Source organism: Agelaius tricolor, unplaced genomic scaffold (genome assembly GCF_023055355.1).
Source record: "Agelaius tricolor isolate 1412-34295 unplaced genomic scaffold, bAgeTri1.0.p SCAF_6, whole genome shotgun sequence".
Taxonomy (NCBI): Eukaryota; Metazoa; Chordata; class Aves; order Passeriformes; family Icteridae; genus Agelaius; species Agelaius tricolor.
Window position 1 is genome coordinate 14,436,193 of NW_027269266.1, and position 27,549 is coordinate 14,463,741.

Sequence of the window (27,549 nt, forward strand, 5' to 3'; positions counted from 1 at the left end):
AAGACAAGGATTCTGCATAATGCTTCCTTCAGTTATATAAGGAAAGGGATTGGGAAACAATAATCCTTTCCTCGTTTTTCTTTTTTTTTTTTTTTAAACTCCTGGTTTTAACCCTCTTACTTTTAGGCCATTGGTATTTTCCCCCTCCACTTTGAACTGAGGCTTGTATGAGCCTTGCACTGGTCTCGAGGGCATTTCTCAGTTTGGCAGTTTGAAGGTGCTTAGATACCTTTTGAATGTCCCAGCATGTAAATTCAAGACTCCCAGATGACACTTTTGTTAATGGTAGGCACAGTTCTCTTGATGAGAGCTTTTTGCTCAGTTCAGCTGAAAGCAAGGGAGCTCAAAAACCAGTAAGAGCTGGATGGACTCTCTCTCTCTGTCAGCTTAATGTGGTATTTATAGCAAAATTATTTCAGGAAGAAATGCATGTGGTTTCAAACACTGTTTTCAGAAGAAAAGAAAAGAAAAGAGAAAAAAGAATTTTTTTAAAGTAGTAATTTCAAAGGGAAAGGTTCTTTATGAAGACATGGTTACAGCCTTCTTATTTCTGCTAAGCTTATAATGCAGGTATGTAAGTATTGACAAACCAACTTTAAGCCATAAATAAGACTAGAGATGACCCAAAACACAGACAGTGGCACTGCCACCAGCTTGTCATTATCTTGACTCCACCACCACTTCTGGATCTAGGAATCCATTCTGACAAACACATCAGGCTCACCCCCTGCTCTGTCAGCTGCTTTCATGCATTTATTTATTTAGATCACACGCTTTGCTTTTTATGCTTTTTTATAATTCAAAATACAGAGACATACTGCTGAGGGTATCTTAGAAGGTCAGGTGTGCATAAGAAGAGGCAAAGACCAGAATAAATAAAAACAAAGTTTAGAAGGTATAGGCAAAATTTTTTTAAAACGTTTGAAGTTCCAATTGCTAGTAAAATGGCTGCTCGTTAACTGTGACACTTTGTACACATATAAAATAGAAGCTATTTTTATTTAAGAGCTAACAATGAATGCTTCCTACATTAAAAAGGGAGAATTAAATGGGGAGAACAAATTAAAAAAAAATGTGGGAGGAGACATTCCTATCAGGTACAAGATAATTAAAAAGTCTTTCACAAGACAGATCATTTCTAGCTACAGTTTGAAGACAATCTTAACCAAGAGAAAAAAAATTCCTGCTTACCATGGAAGCATACATGATTTCAAAATAAAACTTTTTTCTTTGTCAAAGTTAACCAAATAAATGAGATTTCAAAGCAGCAGCTGTGAATGCTGACAGGTATGACTTAGTTGCATATAGAAACAGGAGTGTACAGCATTTGGGGTGACACTGTCTGGAAATGGCTCTGGCCCTAAATTGCATCTCACAACAATCTAGACAGACTATTTAAAAAAATTGTAAAAGCATCTTTGTATTGGAAGAAAACTCCCACAGCTGGAACTCTTCTGATAAAAAACTTTTAAGGGCATTTCTGTGAAAAGGGATTTTCCTTCCCACTTCTCAAAATTTTCATGAGGACATTGTATTTTTCCTTTAACTCCAATTCTACTAAAAAGGCAGCCAGAGTAGATGAATCTCAGTTTCTGAAATGGCTGGCTCCAGAGTGCTGCTCCACCATCCCTGGCTGTTCTTGTGGAGGGAAGCAAGACTCTCCAGCTAATTCTTGCCTTGGCCTGGTGCTGGAATGGAAGTTAACAGCAGGGGATCGTCAGGTGCAGGGGGAAAGGACAAAGGTTACAGGGATCAAGTGGGTGACAAAGGGTACCCCATCTTCTTGAGACCAAAAGGAACTCTGCAGGAGAATTCCTCCTGGAGAATCCTGATCCAGCCTGACCTTCTGTGGTACCTCACAGAACCAGCTCTGTCTAAAGTCTACCCACTCCCAGAGTTCAGGAGCTGTTACCCCTTTTCTTCTCAAGAGCTTTCATTAGGTCAGACATGAAATCTGCTTGCTTGCCTCCCCCGGTAATCAGAGGTGGCCCTGCTGACTGTGGCTCTCCACCTTGTCCTGTGTTTTCCAGCCTTTTGGGAGGAAGTGGTACAGGTTTCTTCACTGGAAGTGGTGGTGCCTTACTGGAGACAGGTGGAGGTGGAGGGGGTAATGGCACATCTCCATTACTGCTGCTGGACACTGGTGGTGGTGGAGGCACAAAATCAGGAGGTGGTTCACAGAAATCAGATGGTGGTGGTGGAGGAGGAAAATCAATCTTCAGTGTAGGTGGTGGTGCTGGAAAGCTCTCTGGATCTGTTAGGAAAATGCCACTGTCTCGTATCACTTTGGAGGGTAGAACTGGTGAAGTAGAAATAGCAGATGAACGCCTTTCAGGTGGAGGAGGAGGCTGCAGTGAGGTCCTCTTACTCTGGATTTTCTGTGGCCTCAGCAATGGTTGTGCCAGGCCAGGTGCACTGGCATTATTTGTTTCAGCCTTTAATAAGCAGAAAAATAAAAGGACAGTCACAGTCAGTAAACGTGTAAGACTAATGCCACTGCCTAAGAACATAAAAAGATGTGAAAATACATGAGTGTAGTAGACAGGGAAATTAGGTGGAGTACATTTTGCCTGAAACATGAAAAGAGTATTTTGTTTTCTTTCTGAAGCTGCCCATAGAGGTTTTGACAGTGGAACCCTCCCTCTTGACAGTATTCATGGCGCTTCTTTGAATGCTGCCCACAGAAGATGAGTGCTTTTAAAATTTCAAGCAATTGCAGTTAGTAAGACTAACATCAAGGAAGTACCTTTGGGATTCATTGTCCTTGAGCCTGGAAGAAATGATCTTTGAATATTGACCACCTCTCTTGGACCCCTCTGCCCTTCATGGCCTTCTCCCATTCTTCCAAGATCCCTAAAGATGCTAAAGTTAGCTCTCCTGGAGTCCCTGTTTGAAATCTGTCTCTCTGTCCTGCTGCCTCTTCCTTCAATACCAAACTCTACAGTCTCGTGGTCACTGCAGCCAAGGCTGCCCCAAGCGCTGCATGTCCAGCAAGGCCTTCCCTGTTTGTTAGTCGAAGGTCGGGCAGCCCAGCATTCCTTGTGGGATCTTTCACTACCTGGGACAGGAAGTTGTCATCAGTGCTTTCCAGGAACCTCCTGCACTGCTTGTGCTTTGCTCTTTTGCTTCTCCAGAAGATGTCAGGGCAGTTAAAGCCCCCCAAGAACCAGGGCCTGTGACTGTGGGGCTGCTTCCAGCTGCCTGCAGAAGGCCTCATCCATGTTGGGATCTCTCGCTGGTCAGAGTGACCCCGAGAAGAGTTTGAAAGTCTCTTTTCCCAGCCTGGCACTGGAAGAAGGAGTCAGGGCTCTTCATTTCTCAGTCTCAAGGTTGTTTATTGTATCTTATCTATAAAATTCTTTCTCCTGCCCTGCCAAGGTCCATCCAGCAGGACAGTTCCAGGCACTCTGCCTGCCCCCGGGATGATGTTATGTCTTTATACTAAAAACTACGTGTACAATGTTTACAATTACTTTCCAGTACCTATCACCTGTGTTAGACAGTGAGCTTCTACTCTAAACCAATCTAAAGGTGCCAACATCACAGCAGAAGATGGAGGCCAAGAAGAAGAAGGAGAAAGGCTGGGCATGCCCAGTTCCCTCCATCTTGCCTCCTCAACCCCCATACCAGAAACCCCAAAATCTACTTTTCCACTCTGTGATAACTTCACTATTATTCTGCCTAAACTGTTGTGGCTTGCTGATCTTCATTTAAGGTTGGTAATTTGCTCCACGGGTCATAGTTAAAACCACAGGTATTTTGGGCTCTGTGCCAGGGTCTCTAAAACCCCTGGCAGGGCTCTTGGCTGCTCAGGACAGCCAGAGGGATGTCCTGGGTTCCCACACATCCCCTCCCTCCTTCTGATCGGGCGGCCTGTAGCAAACACCCACAATGGTGTCACCCTTCCTAGCCCGCCCTTTTATCCTCACCAGGACAGAGCTCAGCACACTCCAAGTGTTGCTTCACATCGAGTGCAACTTCACCACTGCACCCTCCTGGTCTGTCTCTCCTAAACAGCCTGTGGCCCTTCGTGACAACACTGCAGTCACGGGAGCTCTCCCACCATGTCCATAATTGCAATGGGATCAAAGCCCAGTGGCTGCATGGAGATCTCTAGTTCCTCCTGTTTGCTGCTTCTAGAGAAAAGTGCTCTGCACCCCTGCAGCAGCATTAATTCTAGCATGAGCTAATTATAACATGTATGCCTCCTCTTCCTCACTCCTTGCCTCCAAACATGGAAGTAAATGAGACACAGGAGGAGGGAACCAGTGGCTGAGTTCTCAGAATGTGATTTGGTCCAGAGGAAGCAAGGTTCAGAACAGAGAAACAGGAGGAACTCAAAAGACAGAAACAAGAAGTGTAGAACATGTGATGCTGGTGACAGGAAAATCCTAGGAATTTAATTTAATTTGTCCTGTGCACTTCATACATGATGAAGAGATTGAATGATGAACTGCAAACAAATGCACACTTTTTTTCTGTATGATGCTCTTGAGGTTCTCTTAGTGTACCCTTTGAGATATTTTTACAGCCAGATTTGGTGCAATTACATGAAATTTGGAGCTTAACAAGAAATGCATTTAGAGCAGAAGGAAAACATGTAAGGTTTTGCCTTAGTTCTTCATAGTTTCTCCTTTCTTACACACTCATGTTCAGCTGTGCAGTGTTCCCTACTGAAAACACTACTGTATGTCTGGTGTTTCTAAGGCAAGACCTTTTTTTTTGGAGACCAAAGCATGGCACCAAGGTTCTGGCAGCACACTTTGAGACTGTCCCAGCAGGCACATTCCTGTTCCTGATACATTAACTCATGGCTGCTTGTTCTGAAGGAAAAAAGCAGTGGGTGGCTGTGCCTTCACCTCCCATTGGCAGCTCCTGGTTCTGCACAGCACACACACTGTTTGCAGTGTGTGGGGCAGCCACCTTTCCCAGGAGCCTAATCCTTCTCATTGGCTCTTTGAGGGGGAAGACAGTAGGTGAAGGAAAACAAACTTGGAAAACTCATTCACAGATGACATTTAGCTGTAATAACTGCTCACTTGTGCTTCAGCTGTATCCACTTTCTTCTGAGTGTCTGGACATTCTGCAGTGGAATAATGATCACTTTGGGGAATCTGTCCATTTGACTGAACAGTACCTGTGAGAAGGAGAGGAGCCAGAGGGAAGAGAGTGTTACATTTTTGTGATATTAACCAGATCAGAGAATACCCAACTATAGCAATTTCTTTACAACTTCCACAAGGAAACACTTGTTACAGGGTTTGTATACATAACTCAGTAAAATGTTTTCTACTTCATGCTCATTTTGTTACTTTTCTTATTCAGTTTTTTACTTAAGGAAAATAAAGTGCCTTACATTAAAATCCATAAGCACCTTACATTAAAATACCTGTGTTTCATAACAGCATTTTGAAGTTTGCAGTGTGCTGTAGTATTAGTATTACTAGTATTACTATATTCCCAGTTTTTATTGCCTTTTTTTTTTTGTTTAGTTTAGGTTAAAGACAAAAAGCACCATAGCTTCGTATCAATCAGTCATTGGAGTGGAAGATCTGAAATCCTACAGAGGGGCTGATCCACTTTCTTTAGTAAATGAGCTAAAACGTCTCCCCAGCTCTGAAATATCTGCCCCATTTGGAATCACAAAGATCTGTGAACTTCACTGTGTTCTCAGATTAGTGCAGATCTGGAAGCTGGCTGAGTTAAAGCTCTGCAAAACATCTGCCCACCATTTCTGCTTGTGCAAGGGATATGCATAAATAACCCAGTACTGTCAAATGGAGTAAGTGAATGTGAGACCAAAGAACAAATTTACAAGTTTAATTATAAAAAATCCCCTGCCCCTGTGTAGTTTGATGAGGATTAAATACTCCAGTTTAGTGTAGCATTTTTAAAAGCTGTATGTGTCAAAGCAGTAGACAGTGTTTGGTGCCTAGAGACCTGCATTGGCAAACCATAATAACTGCCTTAGCTCTATTATAATTTACAGTTCTGAGATCCAGTAAAGTTCCACTCCTGTATTTCTCAGATGTTAGTGAACCCTTAGCTGCCTACAGGGTAGACTAAGCACAACAATGGCTTTAATCTTAACACATACTTTACTGATCAGCAAAGAGGTTCCAGGAATATGATAAGAAGTAGAATAAAGTATTTTTACTGCCATACCTGCAAATCCCATGACTGGCAGAGAAGTAAGAAAAACTCTGCAGTGTGCCTAATTTACTAAGGCTATTTAAGCTTCAAGGGATGACAGAAGGTGGTTTAACATCCTTAGGTTTTATAATTGTGCTTGCATGTTGTTCAGCATATTTAATCCAAAGTACCATTTGGATCATTCAAACTACAGTCTTGTGTTGAAGGACTAACATGGGAGTCAACAAAGAGATAAAACCAATCTTGTGGCTCTCCTTCCTCAGTGGAAGGAGATATAAATCCCTGGGTTCTGTGGCCCAGAGGGTTATGCTCCCTAAAGTAGAGCAAGTTACTGTCTCACCTCCCTTTGTCTGCTGTTCATAGCAGAGCAGGAGTTTGGTTTTCATACTGCTCAAAGATGTTGCTGCCTTCAGTCGTACTGAGATTTAACTAAATGAAGGAGAGCAGAGAGAGATCCACTTTATCTAGTGAGGTATGGTGTTCTACTTGGCAGAAATTACATAACAGAAGGCTGGAACACAGTAATCTGTTTCCTCTTCTGTTAATGGATTTCATAAACTATGCAAGACTTGAAAGCAACACTTGATACATCATCTCTTGCCAGCCAGCTAATGGACTCCCCGACAATACAGTATGTGAGCCCATGCATTCTATTATCAAGATTTATTTTTAATTTAAATGTTATAGTATTTTTACAAGTTAATTTCTTCAAAATTTTATAGCAAATTAGTATTTTTCAAGGAAAAAAAAGGTAGTCCAAATAATGCAAAATATAGATACCCAAAATCAAAATATTTATCCTTGTAGTGATAAGGAGCATCTGCATAAAGCGACATCTTCCATCTTTCAAACATCATGATATTGTGATGGAATATCATGCAGGACCACCACATACACTGATTTTTTTAGTGTTCAAAGGCACACAGGCACAAAGGCAGAGAGGGAAACAAAATATTTTGACTGAGGTGCACCCAGGACACTTCAGAGCCACAGACAACACAGGTTGGGGTACATGTGAACATACCAATGCTGGTTACAGCACTGTGTCCAGGGAATAATGGCCACATGGTAAGTGAGAACCAAAGTTTCACCTGCCTTCCTTGGCTGCCACTGAAGTTAACAGAGTACAGTTCACACAGGACTGTAGTTTTCTATAGCAGATTTTAGCCTATACTGAAGTCAGCTCATACAAATGGCTGTGGAGCCATTTGAAAACAGAAGTGAACATCCTTTGTACCTTTCCAAAACCAACAAACCAACAGCTGCTCAGAGTTAGGCAGTTTTAGTAGCATAGTCAGGCCCCAGGCTTTATATAGGGCAGCTATGACAGGTGTAAGATACCCAGAATCATGGTGATTTGCCTCAATTACAACACTAATGATCCTTCAGAGTTAATTCCATAGAGACAGTATACATGACTAAAACCTTTCCAGGCTACTTAACCATTTAATGCAATCCATTAGTTAAAATTAGCAGCTATTCTATTGAACACATGCAGTGTTCCTGGATTCTAGTCAGGAGCTGAAGTCTCAGAGATGTATATACAGCCTTTATAAGGCCTCAGTCCTGCCCATGTCCAGGACAGATGGCAGCACCAGCATGGAGCCCCCCTGGCCAGCCTCCTCTCTACTGCTCTCAGCACCTGAACACCAATGTTCTATGACTGTCAAACCCACTCTCACTCAAGTAAACTTCCTCCTGTCAAGGGCTGACACTGGTCAGATGCCAGGCACCCACAAAAGCTACTCACTCACTCTTCTCTGCAGTTGGACAGAGGAGAGAAATTTAACAAATAATTTGTGGACTCAGATAAGAAGTGGGAGAGATCACTTACCAAATACCATTGAGGTCAAAACAGGGCACAACTTAGAGATAAAAAGTGAATTTATTTCTAACAAAATCAGAGCAGGATAATGAGTAGTAAAACAAGCCCTTAAAAACACCTTCCCCCATCAGAAACCTCCCTGATCTCAAAACAGCCTGTTACTGGGTGTCCCCATGCCAGATATGTATTTATTAACATAATTTGTCTCCAAGGAATAGTAGGAAGACCACCTTCTATCTCCATGTACTCAAAAAAGATGAACTGAACTGGAGCCCTGGAAAGGTATTTGAGTTGTCTACATGAGAAGACAGAGTATTAACTTCCAACAGTAATATCAACCTCACCTGCCCTATGACAGTTAGTACTTGGCCAGCATGCCCATCCTTATAAAGCATATCTTAAGCATGTAAACTAAAAATAGTCATGCAAGTTACAGATACTATCATGCACTGTTGTACTGGTATCATCATTAGATCAGTAACAGCAGTATGATGGAGCTACTGGAAAAGTAAGGTTAGAAAATAATGTAGTCCTTTCTTACTTGTGTCCTAACACCCACATTGTTACCATGCAAATGAGTGAAAGGCTAGGACAGAGAGTGACTCACTCTTTCTATAATGATTTCTCATCTTTTCTAATCTTTCCATAATGATCAATGTCAGAATATCCCACTCACCCCTTTTACTAACTGGAAGAAAAACTCCAGTACAGCCAGCGTAGAGATGGGCAAACAGAAAGTTTCAAGACATGGATCATCAGTCTGCAAAATGTAGGTGGAGGATAAAGAATTCAGATGCCAACAGAAAAATGCATTATTAAGTTGTGCAGATTTTAACTGATCTTCAGTGAACTGTCTTTGTATCCTCCAAGTTCTAACTGTAAAGTGAGAGCTTTGCTGCTACACTGGCCTGTCTCTAAAAAGACATCTTGCTGAATCCATGGGAAAGTTTTCTGGACAAAGACTCTATGAAACACTGATGATAATAGAAAGGGGCAATAAATGTGACTTCAACTGCTGTGGCAGTGTCAGTACCTGCTGATGAGGATCCTGCAGGGGCAGCTGGCTCCACCACTTTTTGATTTACCCACCGAGAGGACAAGGCAGCTTTCTTCACTGCACATTTGTAATTGTCATAGAGCGTCTTGCCATACTGCAAAAGAATCAAAACAATAACATGAGCTTGACATTGGCTTGACATAGGCCAAGCATTCATTTTGCTCTTGGACAACTTTTCTGACCTTGTTTCTTCCTACCTAGTTTTGTTAGAAGGTGTCTTTCTAGAAGTTGTGTGCCTTTTCTGTGTAGGGCTAGGTGGAAAGCACATTAAGACATGAATCCCCATGACCAGACACAGTCCTACTGTTACCATTCTTACATTTCACATTCATTTCAGTATCTGTAAACTTCTTGAATCCTGGCTTCAAAATCAACTGTTCTCAGTATCTTTTCCCAAGTATTACATTTTCAAACTGGAGACTTGAGACACTGAATCCCAGGCTCTAAAGCAGTGTAAGATACAACATAATTTTATGTTCTCTCCCCACTTTTGTTATATGCCACCCTCCAGGAGAACTGTCAGGAAAAAGCCCAAGCTAACAGATAAGAGGAGTAGGTCTATATGGGAAAATATAGGCAATACCAGGGCTTTGTATAAATCCATCTACCTTCATGTTTTGTACAAAGAAAAATGGGCTGTCAATTAGGATATTTTTAAACAGAGTGAGGTAGACAATTTGGGTAGGACTGTCTGAAAAATGTCACAACTGGAGTGGCCAGAGCTTGCACACTTTAGCTACAGTACATTATTATTGAGCCAGATGACTGTGCAGTAAGTTTTATGAGTACATGAGTTTTATAGCTACTGAACTCCTGTGTTAATAAGAAAAACATACTGATAGCTAAGGCACAGGGACATTCAGCAAATCCATCCTCATCATGCACTTCTGATCTTTGTTTCTGTGGTGAAATTAGCATGAATGTCCATTCTTGTCACAGCATTTCCAGCTGAGGTGATGACAGTCAGAAACCTGAGGAAGACCTGCTTTTACAGAAAATATATTAAAGTAAATTTGCTTTTAATCTCACCTTGGCAATTCTTATTCCTGTTACCCACTGATGCAGGGTTGCTTTATCATCACAGCACAAGTACTTGATATATTGTGACTCCTTTTGAATCTGGGGATGCTGAAAGACAATAATTTATAAAATAAGACAAACACAGAAATTAAATCACTATATGAAAGTCTGAAGGAACCACACAATGACCCTGTGAAAACCCATCATAAAGGTGACTTGAGAAAAAAAAGGCAGCAAAAACAGAGTGTAAGAAAATATAAAAATATGGTGATTATGAACAATACATGAGTTGCCACTGGCAGCTTTTGCTTAAAATAATTTAAATGCATTGTAATGTGAATTCAAGGGTTTCAGAAATGTAACAATGATCTAGAGTTCAATGAAATCCATAATTGTTCTGGTTCAGGGTCTAACACTCAATGTACAATCACTAGAAGGAAGTCTGCTTCTCATTTTGTGGTTTGTCATACGTGAGGCACTTAGACTGAACATTGAACGCAAATAGTTTTCAAAGACTATGTTAAATTTATTTAAGTATAAACTTTCAGCTGAAACAGGTTTTTCCTCCTGACTGACTGCTTTTCTTTGGGCTTAATTCAAGCTTTCTTCTTATATATTTTTATTCTGCTTTACTCTTGCTGTTTTTGCAAAAATTATATATAAAAACTGTTATATGTTCTGGATAGAGGATCATTCAAAATCCAGCACTATCAGAAGTATTCTTTTTCATTTGTTTGTACCAGAAACCTCTACAATTTTAAGACTTTTTTTCATTTTGGACAAAATTTAGTATCTCTTTCCTTTACTGATCAAGGTAGTATGGGTATGTTTTGACATATCTTTGCAACCCAAAGACCATCAAAATGCCAGACTTCCTACTTGCCTAGGACTGAACATTCTCTCTAAGAATCTAAAGGAATTTGGTTTCCCTGCTAAAGCAGAGGAGGACATAAGTCTTTAGTAACTTGGATGGAATAACATACTGCCATCTCTTGATATGCAAAGGAAAGAATGGACCCAAAGGAAAAATGCTTCATTATCCCTTATTTATGTGTTCATTTCTATCTATATTCTTAAAAATTTTAAATGTACAGTTAGTGGAATTTTGTGAATGCACAAAGAGTAGCTAAATATGCTCCAAGGATTCACTCTCTTTTCAGCCTGTGCAGGTAAACATTCAAAGCACACCTCCACCTAGCAAGGACACTGGGCTTAGAGGTGTCATTAAGCCCCCAAAGCAGAGCAGTGCTGCACATGGGGCACTCAGCAAGGTCCCTCCCAGCACAGAGCACTGCCAGCCTCTGGCTCATGCAGGTGCCACCTCCTCACAAATATCTGCTACTGGCTGGATGTCCTGCTGCAGAGGCCAAGCCTGCCCACAGCTGGGTGACCCCAAAGCAGAGCCAAACACAGCAGACTTGCTCCTCAGCCACGTGTCCCTTGCTCCCTGCAGACACCAGGCTTCCCTTGCTTCTGCTGACCCAGCTGTTCAGGAGGCCACATTCTGATTTAAAAGAAAAAACAAAAAAAACAAAAACGGAACTGGTCTGGGTTAAATATAACCCATTTCATCATGCTGTAGTTTTGGTTTATTTGTTTTTAAACCCAGCAGTCCACAGCATGACCTCACATAGGGCAAAGGAATAAGGAATATTGTGGCTTGGGGAGAGAAGGAGTAGCAAGGGATGGATGAGAGGATAGGACTGCACAAGCCACTATAGCTGCCAAAGCCCTGCATCATCAAATTATGGAGTGAGAGGGAACATACCATGGAGATAACTGTGAGGAAGAGAAAAACAAAGGAATATTACCCTTATTACTACTTGTAACCATGTTACAAGTCCCTGCATGTTTGCAGTCACCTGCTCACACAGGTCCCAGTCTGCAAATGCACAGCTGGCCATGTCCCCTGGACAATGAATATGCTGGGTCTATTTCCACCTCTGGGAGTGCCCATGGCTGCCTTATTCCATCACCTTGCTCTGGGGCACTCCCAGCTTGAGAGCAAGGGACAGCTCCCACGGCAAGCCCAGAGGTGCCAGCCCACTGTCACCACTTAGGTGCCTTAACTGCAGAGCAGGGGCCACCTCGTGGACCCTCACCCACCTGGTACACTCACACATCACCCCTTCACACAGCTCAGTCTACAGGGCTGTATCTTGTTTTTATACACCTCTGCCAAGTATCAAACCAAGGCAGTAACCAGGCCCCTGGACAAACAGCCTGCTCCAGCTCCCAGCATCTGCCTGTCCTTGTCTCCCACAGCCTCAGAGAGCCTGAATGCTGCTCAGAGTAGCCTCTGCTAGCACAAGATATGGCTGGGACACAATGCCCAAAAATCCTTCTTTCCTTCCACTATTTCTCCATTAGGTGACCAAACACAGTGAAAATCAGAGAATTCAGCCTGAATGGAATGGTACCTTTAAAAGGGAACTGTAAGCAGGCCCTTTTTTGTGTGACAGAGTATATCCCATATACCTGGTTTATGTTATCACCAATGGAGACAAAAGAACCAGGAGAGGTGAAAATAAAGACACTGCAACCCTCGGTAAAGTCAGTTCTTCAGGCACTTAACCAGCAACCAGCATTTTTGCTTCAGTGTGTAAGACCCTACTGAGCCCACCAGATGGCACCCAAACCTTTAAAAAAAGGAAAAAAGGGAGCTTTTCCTTTCCCTTCTTTTTCATGGCAAGAGATCTATTGCATCTACATATTCCCCCCTCTCCCCCCATTTTTAAACACCTACCAGAGTGTATTTTTATTACAAGCAAAAATAGAAGACTTCCATAATTTAACAAATGGTTCATGCAAACATCTGGAAGAATGTCCACACTGCACAACAAGGCAGAGGAGGTCAAGGCCTGGAGGAAGCTAGGTGATGGTGCTGCACATACACACAGCCCTGCCACTGGGATCTGCTTCTGGGGTGTTCAAGAGAGGCTGCTGCATACTCTGCCCTGGGGCACCCTATGGAAATACCAGTTTCAAAAGAACACCTGTACTGTGTCAGATCAAAGGTCCCTGAACCCAGCAGCTGGCCTCTGAGAGTGGCCAGAAATGGGGCAAGAGAAGTACAAGATAAGCACATATGATACTTCTTTCTCTGTAGCTCTCTGTCTAGAATGATTTTTGGTGGTTTTCTGAGAATCACGGGTTTCTCCATAAATAGGCTCTCTTCCAGGTACTTCTTCAGTTTTTATTGAGCACAAAGAGAGTTCTGGAATCCACAACCCCTTTTAGCAACAACTTTCTCAAGTTTGTCACACACTCTATGAAGAACTACCTCCTTCTCTGAACCTGACTGCCACTAGCTCTGTGTAACATTCTTGTTTTGGAAGAGACACTGAATGCCTGACCCCTAGCCAGACCTTTCCATGCCACTCCCGAGCCTAGAGATCCTCATCATACTCGTGTCAAGCTGTATCTCCTTTCTAACCCACAGGCTTCTGGTCTCTTCAGTCATTCTTCAAGTCAAAGTAATTCCTTACCTCTGCTTATCCTTGTTGCTCATGCTTGATATTTTACAAGTTTATTATATATTCTCTTTGACATGAGAGGATCAGAACTGCACAGGTGAACAGAAACCATGAACTTGTGCCATGGTAAAGCAACATTTGCTGTTTTATCATCTATATCTTTCCTAATAATTCCTAATGCTTGATGTATATATCTGACAACTACTGAGCACTGAACCTCAGCCTCAAAATGGCCTTCCAGAATTCCTCAGTCTGCCATTTCCTCAATGATCTGAATAATATAATATCATCACCAAATTTCCTCAACTCACTCCTTACCCTGCCTATGAATATTTTCAGACTGGGGGGGTCTCACAATCCTGAGAAATTGAGGGGGAATAGTCAGTGAACAAGGTGACAGTGTCCCTTGCTAGATAACACCTGAGTTACTTAGTGGCTACCCTTTACCCTGTCATTTGCTGGCTATTGTCTCCACCAGGCAATCCATCTCAACTACTGATATTCACCAGTGGGACCTATTCCAAATTGCTGATTAAATTACTCCAATCAGCAACCATGATTAAGTGCACAGTCACAAATATGTGCTGTCAATTAGGGACCAAACTAGCAGGCTGCTGAACCCCCAGCTCTGAGAAGGAAGGTCAGACACCTCAGAGCCATGCAGGCACCCTCTACAATCTCTTTGTTACAGCTGAGAACTGTAATGTATCTCATTTTCCAAGAAGCAGCAGCAGCACTGGCTCTTTTTACATGTAACCTTATGAATGACACATAAAGCTTAACTCATTACTGGATCCACAGCCCACTGAGGTCAACTGGAAATATCCCCCTCACCTCACAAGAGCTTTGGATCAGGCCTAAGAGGACTGTTCCAGGCTGCCAGTACAGAGGCTGCCTGCAGCAGCTGTCTGCAAGGCCAGACCACAGGAACAAACACCAGCAGCACCAAGCTTAGCCCTGAGGTTTCTACCCATACAAGATTATTTGCAGCTGGCTCAGATGGAGACATTTGGCTTCCTGTGTTTTTTAGATGCATGAAGCTTGCCACTTTAGGTAGGAAGGTAAAATGTTTCAGCCAAGAATTGTCACAGCCCACCCACCCCACCATTTGCTCACTTGGAGGAACTGTATCATAGTGGAATTGCTTTGGCAGTACAATGGCAGATGTCTCGGCTCTCAATGCTGACCTTTACAAGCTCAATTTTCCACTTAAAACTTCACACAAAATCTACTACATAGTGCATTAACACGGTGGCTCAGAATAAGCAATTTGAAGAAGAACTTAGGCAACTGGAAGTGCCTGGAAATGCTGACTTGGGATGAAGATCCCTAAATGATTCTATGATTCTGTGTGGACCAATTTCCTCCTTTCACAGCTCCTGTGTCTCATGAGAGTGTTTAGTCCAGCACACTGACATCAGCAGCTATAGTCACTATGCAAGTCTGGTTTTACTAAACTAGATTCAGACTCTGTAATAACTTGTCTGTGAGACCAACAGAGATCAACAATATCAATAACAGAGATCAACAATATCAATAACAGCCATGTGAGAAATACTGCACTTTAAGGCAAAAAAACCACCAACCACAGTATGCCACACCTCATACATAGATAATTTATTTTGCTATAGGGTGCATACCATGTCTTGAAAAGATCATTAAAATCATCTGACAGCAAAGTGAAAACATCTTCTCTGGAAGGTTTAGCACCTTTGCCTCTGAAATATGCAGCACCAAAATGAATTCTGAAAGACAACTGCTTAAACAGTAACAACTCTAGAAGTCATAGTTTAAAAAAAATGTGGAAATATGCAAGTAGAAAGGCTCTCCAGAATTTTTCTCCAATTAAAAAAATTGAATAGTGCTTTGAAATAATATGGACTATAGTGAACTTTCATCTTTCGATGTCAAAACTCTTAATAATGATGAATTAGTCACATCATTGAGCCTGATTTTGTAGGTACTAAGATGAGAGCATCTCAAACATCAGGCTGCAAAAGGATGTGCCATGTTTCACCCAGAAAAGCACTGAAGAGTCTTGGAACAGAACCTTATATTCTCCCCTGTCCCACTGTCTCTTCTGTAAGTATCAACTGTCTGGAGATAAAAAAAAGCAGAAGCACTCGAATATAAAGAGTTTGTTTTCTGGAGAGGTTTAAAAAAATATTTGTCCACAGATAGCATTTTCAGATATAGAGTAAACTCTTTGCCTAAGGAAAAAAAGATAAAATACATTGAAAACCTGAAGAAATGGGAACTGAATGATGTGGTTTCTGTGGCATCTGCCAAAACAAATGACTGAAGGCCATGTGTGCATGAAATTGGAGATTATCCCAATAAAATGTTCTTTTGAGTTGCCTTCTTCCAACACTGAAGATGAAAAGTAAACTGAAGTTATTCAGGCATCTCATTGCATTCCTTGCCCCAAAATATATGGATCATTGCTCAGTCTCTGAGGCAGAAACAATAGCCAGAAGAATAAAGAGTGACTAACTTTGGATCACAAGCTTTGGCTTTTGGCCGAATTTTTACAAAATGCTCAATGCTTTTGGATGCCTTAACTACCACCAATGAACTTGTGCTGTCTTGAACTAGCTTCTCTGAAAAGCTGCAACTCCTCTGGCTCCCATGGCTGGAAGTAGAATTAATAGTCATTACCTTTCTAAAGCCACATTGAAATGGTTCAGATTTGCAATGTACTATTCATCATGGTCAAATTCAGATGCTATGCACCCCTTGCATGAAGATGATCATACTTAACTGATCTCTTGAAGATGTGTGAACTCTACGTATAAAAGACTAATTGCTCTATTATTAAGGAAATTATTCTTTTGACCTATATTTCTCTAATGACTTGAGGCAAAATTTTCAGATCGTTAAAAAAAATATATTTAATAGCCATTGTAACCAAAGAGGTCTGCTTTATGCAGGAAGTAATATTTTCCAAAGCTATCATATTCAATTTCTCCCAGTCCATTCTCTGTCCTTATTCACCCTGCTGTTTATACATTAATCTAGCAAAACTGTGCATGTACATGACTGTAATCCACATACCTGAAAGTGTTCTGCAATAAAAAGTATTTCTACTTCTGCTTTATCAGTTAATCTAGCAATGAATTTACTCTGAAACACTTATCTGAAGCACTCATAATAAAACAATTTCCACATCTTTCCCATTAAAAAAAAATCTCCTGCTTTCTATCTTTGTTTCCTGCACTAGCCATTTGTTCTACATAGTTGTTATTCCTAGTGTTTTCTATCTCAAACACTCTAATTCTGACCTTCTACCTTTTTAACTGTCTTTGTGTTGAATGTATTATGTACATGACTCAGCCTGCATGGAGCACACAGGGTGTGAGGGAGGAGGGAATCAGGAAAGAAGCAGCTAAATACCAAATCACCTGCTAAAATGATGCTGCTATTGCAAACAAGCTATTCTTTTTGAAAATTTACTTCCAAAATTCTTTGGACAATTAGATTTTTTTTAAAATAATGGCGTCAAATGATGCCAGGAAAACTTAACTGTTTTGACTGCACAGGAAAATGTACCCAGCTGTAGAAATAGAGGATGATTTCCCTTTGTCTCAGTTTATCCCCATGAAACCAATTTTTTTCATCCTAGATTAATTCAGCATTATGCACCATTACCTCCAGATTACTCAAGCATAACCAGCACCAATAAACTATAATTAAATCCACTCTTTGTCAAAGGCACATCAGACTGACTAAACCAGCAAATTTGCATATAGATTACCTTGCTATTTGTCTGCTTTGAAAGATTTTTCAACATGGTGTGACAAAATCAGCTTCTGGACAAGCAGGCGTGCGCATGCACACACAGAGACAATCTACAAAATGAACATTACAGTCACCATTTCTGCTCAGTGCAATAGATGCTGTTGCTAGCATGATGGGCAGATCCCTTCCTTTCTGGTTAAATACCTTATTTTTGTGGGCTTTCAGTTTCAGAATATAAAATAAATCATTAAAGGTCTCATTTACTTCCACAGCATTTCCCATATAACATGAGATGGCAAATGAGAAAATTTGCAGGTAATCTAGAGATAAAACCATACATTTGTAAATGTAAAGTTGATTCTGAGGAACTAAACCATTCCTACTTGCTGTGTGCTGTGTGTGAATATAATTTTGCAGGAAAGCAGAGAGAATTTTGTTCCTTCACCACTGCTCTCCCAGGAATGGCCAGCACTGTGTGCGGGGTGGCACAGAGAGCTGTGCTGTGATCCTCTCCTGCCTCCTCTGCTGGGAACAGAGTGGCAAAACAGATTTGCCACTCTGTTCCCAGCAGAGGAGGCAGGAGAACTTGAGAGATGCAGGTTTGAGTGATGGGACTTTTTTCAAACTTGGCTGACCTTTCCTTTCCTCTTCTCTGCATATGGAGATCTCTGTTAGGAAAAGACTCTCTTTATCTGATGTCAAAGAGAAGGGTGGGATCTTTAAATTTATGAAAGGATAAGACTTAGGCTGAGTACAAAATTGGAAGAATCTTCATATTTACAAAAGCAGATGTCCAAAAAGTATTTCTTATACTCAGAGGCTCTGTTTTTAATATTCAGAGAGTTCTTTGTGTTGTTCCTGGATTTTGAAATATGGGACTTTCTTTGAGGGAAGAAGGTTTATTTAGCAGTGGAATAGAACAAGTGCACTGAAAAAGTTTAAAGCTCAGCACAGACCAAATAGCCACTGGGAAATAAAGCACAGTTCAAGTTTTTAGTTGCCCCAAAGCCCAAGGATTCCTGAAAGCCAGCTCCATTGGAAGCTCTGTGCCAGGCTGCAGTCTTGCCCTGAGGACCCAGGCACATCAGTCCTGGTCTGCTGCACACACAGAGCTAAAGGTGGTCCTGCTCTCCCCTCCAACCAGGCAGCTGTGCTCCTTCTAGTTGGTCACAGCTGGGCTTTCTGCTGCCTGATATGAGGAAGTAGTTGCTTTGTTCTGTTATTGCAGTTGTCTCCTGAATCATCCTGAAAGGAAACTTCTGAATAATCTCAGCAAAATGCTCCCTATTTTGCTAGTAAACACTGTGATGTTTAACTGCTTCTGGAACCCCACCCTTTTGCCCATTATCTCCTCAGTGTCTTGATTATTAGCAAATAAGCAAAGCACATCCAATTTTTGTGCTGAGGTATAGCATATAGAGTGGGGTGCTGACATAATGGGAACAAACCATCCACAAGGAGCACTCACAACACATCCTGCTTCTCTAGCTGAAAGAGGAATATCCTACAGCATGGATCTGCAGATAAGAATACTTATATTTGAGCTAGTTTAGGTGCAGCTCCCAGGCTGCAAAAACCACCACAGCTTCAGGCTAAGTATCAAAGCAACCTGCCCATGATGTGCATGATCTTGTTGCTAGACTAATACCAGCACCCAAGCCAGCATCAGCTACATAACCCAGGTATGATCACTGAAGTTGAAATGAAACACCTAGATTACATAAGAAACAGGACAGAGGGAGCAGCTCCTGGTGACTGGATGCATGTCAGTTGGGACAGGCACTATGTCCAAAGGCTCACTGTCTCTGCAAGCCCCATACCTGACTGTAGCCAAGGTGAAGAAACTGGAGAAAAAGCCCACATCCCATTTAGAGAGATCAAAGTGAAACAACAGTTGAAGAAATGTCATGAAGACTTTGAGGCAATACCCATACTATTCAGGGCTATGCCAGTCAACCTGAAAAATCTCATTCTGGCTAAAACCAGGTCACCAGGACTGTGGTTAACATTAGTTGCAGTGTTTACATTCTCTTTACATTCTTGGCAATGCCTAGAACATGGATGTAAAAATGGCAAGAATGCTCTGCTCATTGTTAAATTTTTTCCTGAGTGCTCTTCCCTCCACAAAGACACAGCATAAAGATGACCAAGGCTGGGGAGGAAAAAGGAAATGTTTTCTCTTTTCTCCCTGCTAATGTGAGACAAGACCTTCAAAGCAGGAACAAATACTACAAATATACATATATTATTTGTTTAGAAGGCTCATCATACAACTGGGGACTGGAGGAAAAGAAAGAACACTTCCTTCAAGTATTAGGCCATATTCAGCTCCAAACCAGCCTACCTTACTGGCCATTTGCTGCCATTTGAATGAACAAAGGGCATGCCCCTGTTTTTGAAGTAAAGATGCCAATAGCTTAACCACTGAGAAATGAATTTCAACTCAGTTCTTAAAGCTGGGAAAATATAGTTCTGAATTCAGCAGGATTTTCCACTTAGCACAGAAGTAAGGTACTGCTGAAGCTGCTACACCCTTGCATTTCTCCTGTACTATAAAGTATAAGCTCTTGCCTCTGAGCTGGGCAGGTTCTTTTGTTATGTTTGAAACACAGCAGAGCAAGTAACTTGGCTGATGACTGCACACTGTTTTGACATAGCAGTTCTTAAGGGGATCCTCAGAAAGAAATGTTTAATTTCTTAAAATTTTTTAATTCTTTAAAAAATGTAGTGGCATGCTATTCAAAACTTTGCAAGTGGCATTACAGCTTGCCAGAGCTAATAATGGCTTCCAGACTCTTTTTTTCCCAAATATTTCCCTTGCTTACAGCCACCTGAGTGAACAGCTAGCATGGGCTGTGGCTGCTACTCTTTCAGTTACCTTCCCCCATTTGTTAGACAGATAATAAGACAGATAATCTTATCCTGCTCTCTGTGGCCAGGCACACATAGGGGAATGGAAGAGCTGTGAAAACACAGCAGAGCCTTGGCTGTGGAGAAATTTCCAACTGGCTTGGACTGAGCTGGGCATCCAAATTCCTTCAAAATTACTAGGCTTCCTGTATCATAAAAACAAATGTTTACCTATTAAATGCATTGCCTTTTCCTCACTCCATCTGTCTGTGAGAGTCCTGTTATTTCTTCTTGAGGACTTCATTTGCAAAATATGGCAGGATGAGAAATATCTCAAGAATGATGTTTGACATGTCACGACAAGTGTCTCCCAGCAAGAGAGATTTTCTTCTGGGAGCCTTACAGATCAAACCAGACAGGACAAAAATGTGACTAAGTGTGATAAATGGCTCAGTGTTACCGTCCACACACTTCTGTGTCACCAAAGATCCAATCAGAGAGACTGACATTTAACTTTGCTCTTTCCCTCAGCCCACAGATCTCAAGATGTATTACATCCTCAGCTCCAGCCTCCAAAGGTAAGCCAAGGATATGAGAGAAATAATTTCAGCAGCATGGTTTTAAAAAGTAGAATTAATACTCTATTTATATATAGAATTCAAATTAATATACAGAAATTATAATAAATATTAAACTCTCCACCACCCTCAGAAAGCCACCCTAAGTGGGAGACTTTCACTTCTAAAACAACAGAAATATGAAGACATCAGTATTTGCCTGTACTTCCTGACCAACTCCAGCCACTGCAAGTCAGCCATTAAAAAAAGCCAAGTCTGAAACTGAGTGGGTAAAGAATCTACCCAGTAATGATTTGTGGTAATTAAAAGGAAGAACAAGCACTGTAACATAATCTATTTATCACTAAGTTACATTGTTCAGAAATAATTATTGATACAATGTTTTTTCTAGTGTACTGCAAAGACATTTTAGAAACATCAGAGCAAACACAATTTGCTAAGTAGGTTTCATACATTTATAAACCTATTAGACATGAAGCTTTCCTGTGTAAGCTTTTGATATTGTTCTTCCAATTCCACATTGAAGGGACAGCACTAACATTACACATGAAATAAAGCAAGAATTTTAGTTGAGGTGTGACTTTGTAAATAGCATACCTCTTTTCAGAAAAGATGGCAGTAAGTCCAGAAAGTTTACCTAACTATTATGAACACTTAAACACATTGCTATATGCATTCAAAAATCATGCTTTTATTTTCATCTGAACAGAATGTGAATAACTGTTATTAAATTATTCAGATAGATCAGCCATCTGTTTAGATAATCAATTTCCTCTTGTTTTTTACATCAGCTCCATTTTTCCTTTTTTTTTTTCATTAAAGGTTGTACTCCTCAGAAGCAATGCTTACCTGTTAACTTCTGAAAGCTCAGCTGTGTTTCTTGTAGAGTGTTTTGTGGAGGACTATAGTATTAAAACTGTACATCTGTGTTAACTAGATACATCTGTTTCAGAAAATAAATCTGTCAATAAACCACTTCTGCTTGGCCAATGCAAATTAGGCCAGCAGACATTTTGGAACCGAATTTAAAAGTGCTTTAGGTGTGCAACTATAGCCAGAAATGTGGTACTGCAAGTAGCACACTCTGATGCGAATGTTTCCTGTACTTTTTTTTCTGAGATGGCAAGATACTGTGTTTTCTGATACTTTGTTCCCACTGCACACATATAAAAAGAAAAGCAGCAACAAGATTATCTTCTGTCTTGTACAGTGCTATGACAGACAGCAAATTGCTACAACCTCAAAGCTTCATTTCTGCTGTCTAAATTCGGTGAAAAACATGGGCTTCTTTTCCTTTCCTGAGAGGAATGAAGAATTCCCAGCCTATTTGCAGTGCTATTACCTGGAGAGGCAGCAATGAGATGCTTATTCAAGAACAAGCATTGATTTTCATGAGTGGATGAGCAACGTATTTTGCCTTCCTGCCAGAAACAGCAGTGCAATAAAATATGAAAAATGAGATGCCTATTCCTGCAAAATTTTGCATCTCAGTTCAACAAACCCCTCAACAGGTATGACTAGACCACAAAAAAAGTAGGCATGCTTTTTGGTGTATAATCCATAGTGCTCAAAACATCAAAATTAGAGACTGCCAGACTTCTCATCATACATCTGCCCTGAGTGTCATCTGCCCGAATGTGTCCAGTCACCTGAACAGTCAGCATATTTGTGACAGTGGTCACTGGGGTTCTTGGACGAGGGAAGAGATGAGAATGTTGACTCCATGTTTCAGAAGGCTTGATTTATTATTTTATGATATATATATATTACATTATAACTATACTAAAAAGAAATAGAAGGAAAAGGTTTCATCTCAGAAGGCTAGCTAAGCTAAGAATAGAATAGAAAAGAATGATAACAAAAGGCAGCTCTTTCAGACTCTGTCCAAGATAGCTCGGCCTTGATTGGCCATTAATTATAAATATCCAAGATGGGCCAATCACAGATCCACCTGTAGCATTCCACATTGTTTACATTTCGTTTCTGAGGCCTCAGCTTCTCAGAAGGGAAAAAAATCCTAAGAAAGGATTTTCACAAAAAGAGGTCTATGACACATATTCAACCCTGTTTTGAAGACAACTTTAGGATGCAGTGTAGACATATATCACAGAACTGTCAGTAATAAAATTAAGGTCCTAAATGTATGTTGCTGATAACAATGAAGCAAAGAAGAAATCTCATGATTTTGCAGGAGTTACTCTATCTTATCAGGATCCTTGGAGATTCAAATTTAAACATGTTTGCATATAAAAGAAACTGTGTGACATTTGGAGAACTTTTTTTTTTTTGTACATTACCTTTAAGACAAAGCAGTAGTCTGTAGGTGCCTTATATTTCACTTTGTGTTGATAACCATAATACACATTCACGTTCTCAAACTGAAGGAAGCACGCCAGATCCCGTGATGTCTACAAATGAAAACCAAGCCCATCATTGTTAGAGCAAATTGAATTTTGATGTGAAATTATTTAATAGAACTTTTATCAAATGCACGAATGCCAGTGAAGCTGACTGAAAAAAGAAGGATTGATTTTAGGTGTCTGCTTTCTTAAAATAAAAATTGGAAGAGGGTCAGTACATATTATGAATGATCTGTAACACAGTTCAACATTTTGCTCTTGTTCTGGTTATGCTGTGCTTCACTGCTTTGTGTGGAGATTATAGCTTATGTCTAATATGACAAAAGAGAACACCACAGTAATAAACCACACCCTTAAAATTCTGAGTGGAGAAAGAAGGTTTGGGGTTCTAAATTGCTTTGGGAGCTTGTTTTTCTTTTGTACATATAACAAACAAACCTCATCAGAACATAAGCACACGTTTAATCTGTTTTGCTTTGAATTTTTTCAAATTTCTTGCTATCATTCTATTTCTGTTTATCATAACACTTGCTTGTTCACAATATATTGCTAAAGTAACAAGGTTTCTGTTGCTGGGTGTTTCTCAGTGACGAATTCTCCCTCCAGTAACTTTTGCAATCCTTTGTGTGGAAATTCAAAAATAGCCATTTCACATGCTCACTGTTGGCTAAACTGAGAAATCAGGAAATTGTGGAGGAAAAAAGGAAAAATAAAACAACAAACCACAAGCTCCGTCTACTCCTAAAAATGGGGTATGATATGATATGATATGGTGGTATGTTATAATATGCATATGATGGTTCTTGTCTCCTGTTCTCATTCTTAATGATACTTTCATTACAATATGCCCTTGAGTTGGCTTTATTTACAAATTGAGTTTGCAAGTAAGATATGTGGTGAAACACTTCCCACTAGATGTAGACAGGACTTCTCTCTTTCTTCTGTCTCTGCTACAGCGGATGATGCCAGAGATTTTGTCAGTGAGTGTGTGGACCTCGGTTTTTCAAACATCCTTAAGTTCCTAAATGTGCTCAAATCCATCCAGTATAATGTGTTGTTCCTCTCCTTTAGAAACCAGGCAATAGTGATTAAGACCAATATGAATGCAGTTGTTATTATCTTCTAAGGAATGGATTTTTATGCAAGGGACAAAGGCGCTTAATGTATTTGTGCAATGTTAACATGACACAGCAATGTTAACATGACAAAGCAACATAATTAACAGAAATAGATTTTTTAATTATCTGTAATTCTGATGCTTTTGTTTTGTGACCCTGCCAATTAACAGCACGTTTTTGAATGGGATGTAAGTAGAGCAACGCTGAAAAAACAAATTAAGACAGCAGTGCTGACTGGTGCTGGTTTGTTAACAAATAACCCTGAAATAAAACCCACCACTAGTATGTGTATAAAACTATCTGAACGTGCCCCTGTATTTTCACTTTCACCATGTATTTTACAGCCAGCACAAAGTGCCAAAGGTAATCCAGATGTCTTTTCTTTTTTGTAAATACTGAAAACAGGAATATATTGGATGAATTTTAAAACAGCTGCAGCTGAAGATACTGTTGTCTGCCAACTGTTCATTTCTGTACCTCAAAGAAAGGCTGCTCTGCCCATAACTGAACGATGTGCAAGATGCACGTGCACTTTTCATGCTACCCTGACAAGGGATGAACTCTCATAATTTAATGGCTTTAACTGAAGAGCTCTACTGAATTCTACTGCAGTGCTTTGAGATGTTTAACACCCTCACAGCATCCTGCTCATGTCTCAGAGATTGGATCTCCACAACAGACACGTGTACCTGATCCTCAGCTGTTCCAATACAGAGTGCAGTAATCACTTAGATCACCACTAAGCACAGACTTTAGCTAAGAGATTTGACTTTCTCTCGAATGGCTAAGACATGGGCATCCTTTTGCTGAAGGCTGTTACAGGTGCAGGGGCAAACAGATGACTGTGTGACCATTTTAAAGAGCTGTGACTATCTCCTAAAGAACTAGATTCATGGTGGCAATATAGTGACTTTAAAGCACACAATCCTAAAACTGCTCAGTTATAGGCAGGGTGGCACACAGCCTGTAATGACAAACAGGCAGTAAAGTGTTAAACAGCTGTTACAAGGGGACTGTGTTGCTCCATCTGAGCCTATGTTTACAGCCTATCACCTGAAAAAAGAAAGCACTTCCCTCATTTGCACTATGATGAAAAGTCACTGGAACAGGTATCACTGGATGATGAAAAAAGGCTGAGTAACTCTCAGGACATGCTTGCCTTGCTTTGGCATTGTACTACTGGTCATTGTTGGAGGCATGCTACAAGGAAATGTCCAAGATGGACTTTGCATTTGACTACTCTTACACTTTTTCCACCTTAAGTGCCTTCTAAATAGCATTCTAGATCCTAATTGATAAGATATTGTGTGTACAACCTAATGTGAGGCATGAAAGTCATTATCTCAGGGTCAGGTAAAGTCAAAATAAATTGCTGTGAAAGCAGCAAGGTGATTTGTGTTTCACTGTGGCTCAGTTATAAACAGGTCGCTGGAGCAGCAGCACAACATCTCTTTACAAGATAAAATTTTTTCCCCTTCGTACTTTAGTCAGGAAATAACAGAAGTGTTAATTTTCAAAGCACAAATCCTAACAGTAAAGCTTCACCAGCAGCAGCATTTCTAAATATGAAGCATTAGCAGAGCTGTAAGTGGTAACAGAAGTGGTTTTCTGAACACAAAATAAACAAAACAAAAAAACACCAGTCTCGGAATCCACTGTTCTATCTCATCACTGTGGCTATGAAAAGCCCTTATGTGCAATACTGTGAAAAGCTGCCCTTATGTGCAATACATCCAGTGCTGGCAATTCAGACTCTTTAGATATTTTGTAATACTAAATGTAAGTAAATTTGATTCAGCCGGGTAGATGCTTCTGACTCACTTCTTTCTACACAAAAGACAGTCTTAAAAAGCCATAAAAGACACAACACATTCTCTGGGTACACTCTATTAAAAAGTACAGCATTTCACGTGCTGGTAACTGGTGCAGAAAGTCTGTATCAAACAAAGTAAAATTCTACCTTTTTTGTGACAAGAAATAGTTTACTTGACAACTTTTTAAGGTTTTCTTTCACAGAGAACCCATATAATAGTGAAGCATTTTGGCAGCTCACCACCAGCTGACAGATGCTATGCTGTTTTTCTTCCCCTCCTGCCTTCCAGAGGAGCACTATTTTATCAATGCTTTTATCTATCCCTTGAAATCAAAAGGAGAAAAATGTGAGAGGATTCAGTGACTACATTCTAGTATTTGCACAAGTGGTGTAGTCAAAGTTGAACCATGGAAATCTCAGCCCTCTCAGATGCACCAGACAGTGCTCTTCAAATGTCACCTTGGGAGTTCTACACTTTCACCTCCATGAATTGTTTTATTGCTAAAAGGATTATTTGGCTTCCTGACCTTGGTTTTTCCTCTGGGTACATAATAAATTCCAGAAGCTCGCAGAAGAAAATAACGCCTCTTCCAGGACTTTTTTCCATCTTCTTTTAAGTAAAGGGCCCCTTCAAGCTCTGGCACAATGACAGATGTCCCACAGAAGCTTTCCTGTGCAACAAGAATAATAATGCACAAAATAAATCCATTAAGCACAATCCTATCAATATATAGCAGAAAAATGCTCCCTTGAAAAATAATGACATGTCTTGTGAAAGTGAACATATGAACATGGGGAGTACAGTTACTAGGGAGATGAACACCTTAGACGGGCAAAGGAAACTTTTCCAAGCTAATGCTGGGTGCTCACACATTGATAAAGAAGGCTTGCAAAACCTCCATCCCTTAGGGTCAAGCAAAAACCTAGAAAGGCTTTTAACTAGACATAGATGTGCTCAGTGAAGGCTATAGAACAGAGTGGTTGATATTGTTGTTGGGTTTTTTCCTCTACTACAGTGTTTATACGTTCTGTAGAGAAATACTTTGGTAGAGAGATTCTTTAGAGACTGCTTAGAGCTCTAAAAACAGCTCAATCTCTGCCTTCACTTTCAAATACATGCTAGTGTTTAAAACACTATTTAATTAGATATACTAATTGTTTGCTTGACTTACTGTTGGGAAATTTTTAATGCCAACACACTTATCACTTAATGTTTTCACTTAGAATTCACCAGGACTTCTGCTGGTGCCTTCATGTGATGCACTCATTTTGCAATGTGAGTCCTTAGTCACCTGAGAAAAGCATTTTCTTTGTGAGCTTTTACCAAACTGCTTGCCTGGAGAACTGCAGTAATCTTTTCTTTCAAACAACTCTGGTTTTCTCTCTTTCAAGTGTACATCTGAAGCAAAACTTGAGCAGGAAAGGCAAGAGATTAAACAGACTTCCTGGAAAAGTGAGCGTGTCTTTTTCTGTTGTAGTACAGCTAATAAGTTGAGAAGTAAATCCACTTCTAACCTAAAGGTAATTGTTTGGTACTGATCAACCTTACTAACAATAAAAA

General features: G+C 40.4%; 1 protein-coding gene across 1 annotated transcript in view; it reads right to left on the bottom strand.

The window, feature by feature from the left end:
* Positions 1 to 731: 731 nt before the first annotated feature.
* APBB1IP (amyloid beta precursor protein binding family B member 1 interacting protein) overlaps positions 732 to 27,549 on the bottom strand; it is a 63,818-nt gene continuing 37,000 nt past the window's right edge. The window contains exons 9-14 of the mRNA XM_071428773.1: positions 26,516 to 26,659; positions 22,995 to 23,105; positions 10,065 to 10,163; positions 9,012 to 9,129; positions 5,040 to 5,137; positions 732 to 2,435 (exon numbers count right to left, since the gene is read on the bottom strand). Coding sequence (XP_071284874.1) covers positions 1,899 to 2,435; positions 5,040 to 5,137; positions 9,012 to 9,129; positions 10,065 to 10,163; positions 22,995 to 23,105; positions 26,516 to 26,659 — 1,107 coding nt within the window. The 3' untranslated portion in view covers positions 732 to 1,898. The remainder of the gene's footprint in view (positions 2,436 to 5,039; positions 5,138 to 9,011; positions 9,130 to 10,064; positions 10,164 to 22,994; positions 23,106 to 26,515; positions 26,660 to 27,549) is intronic.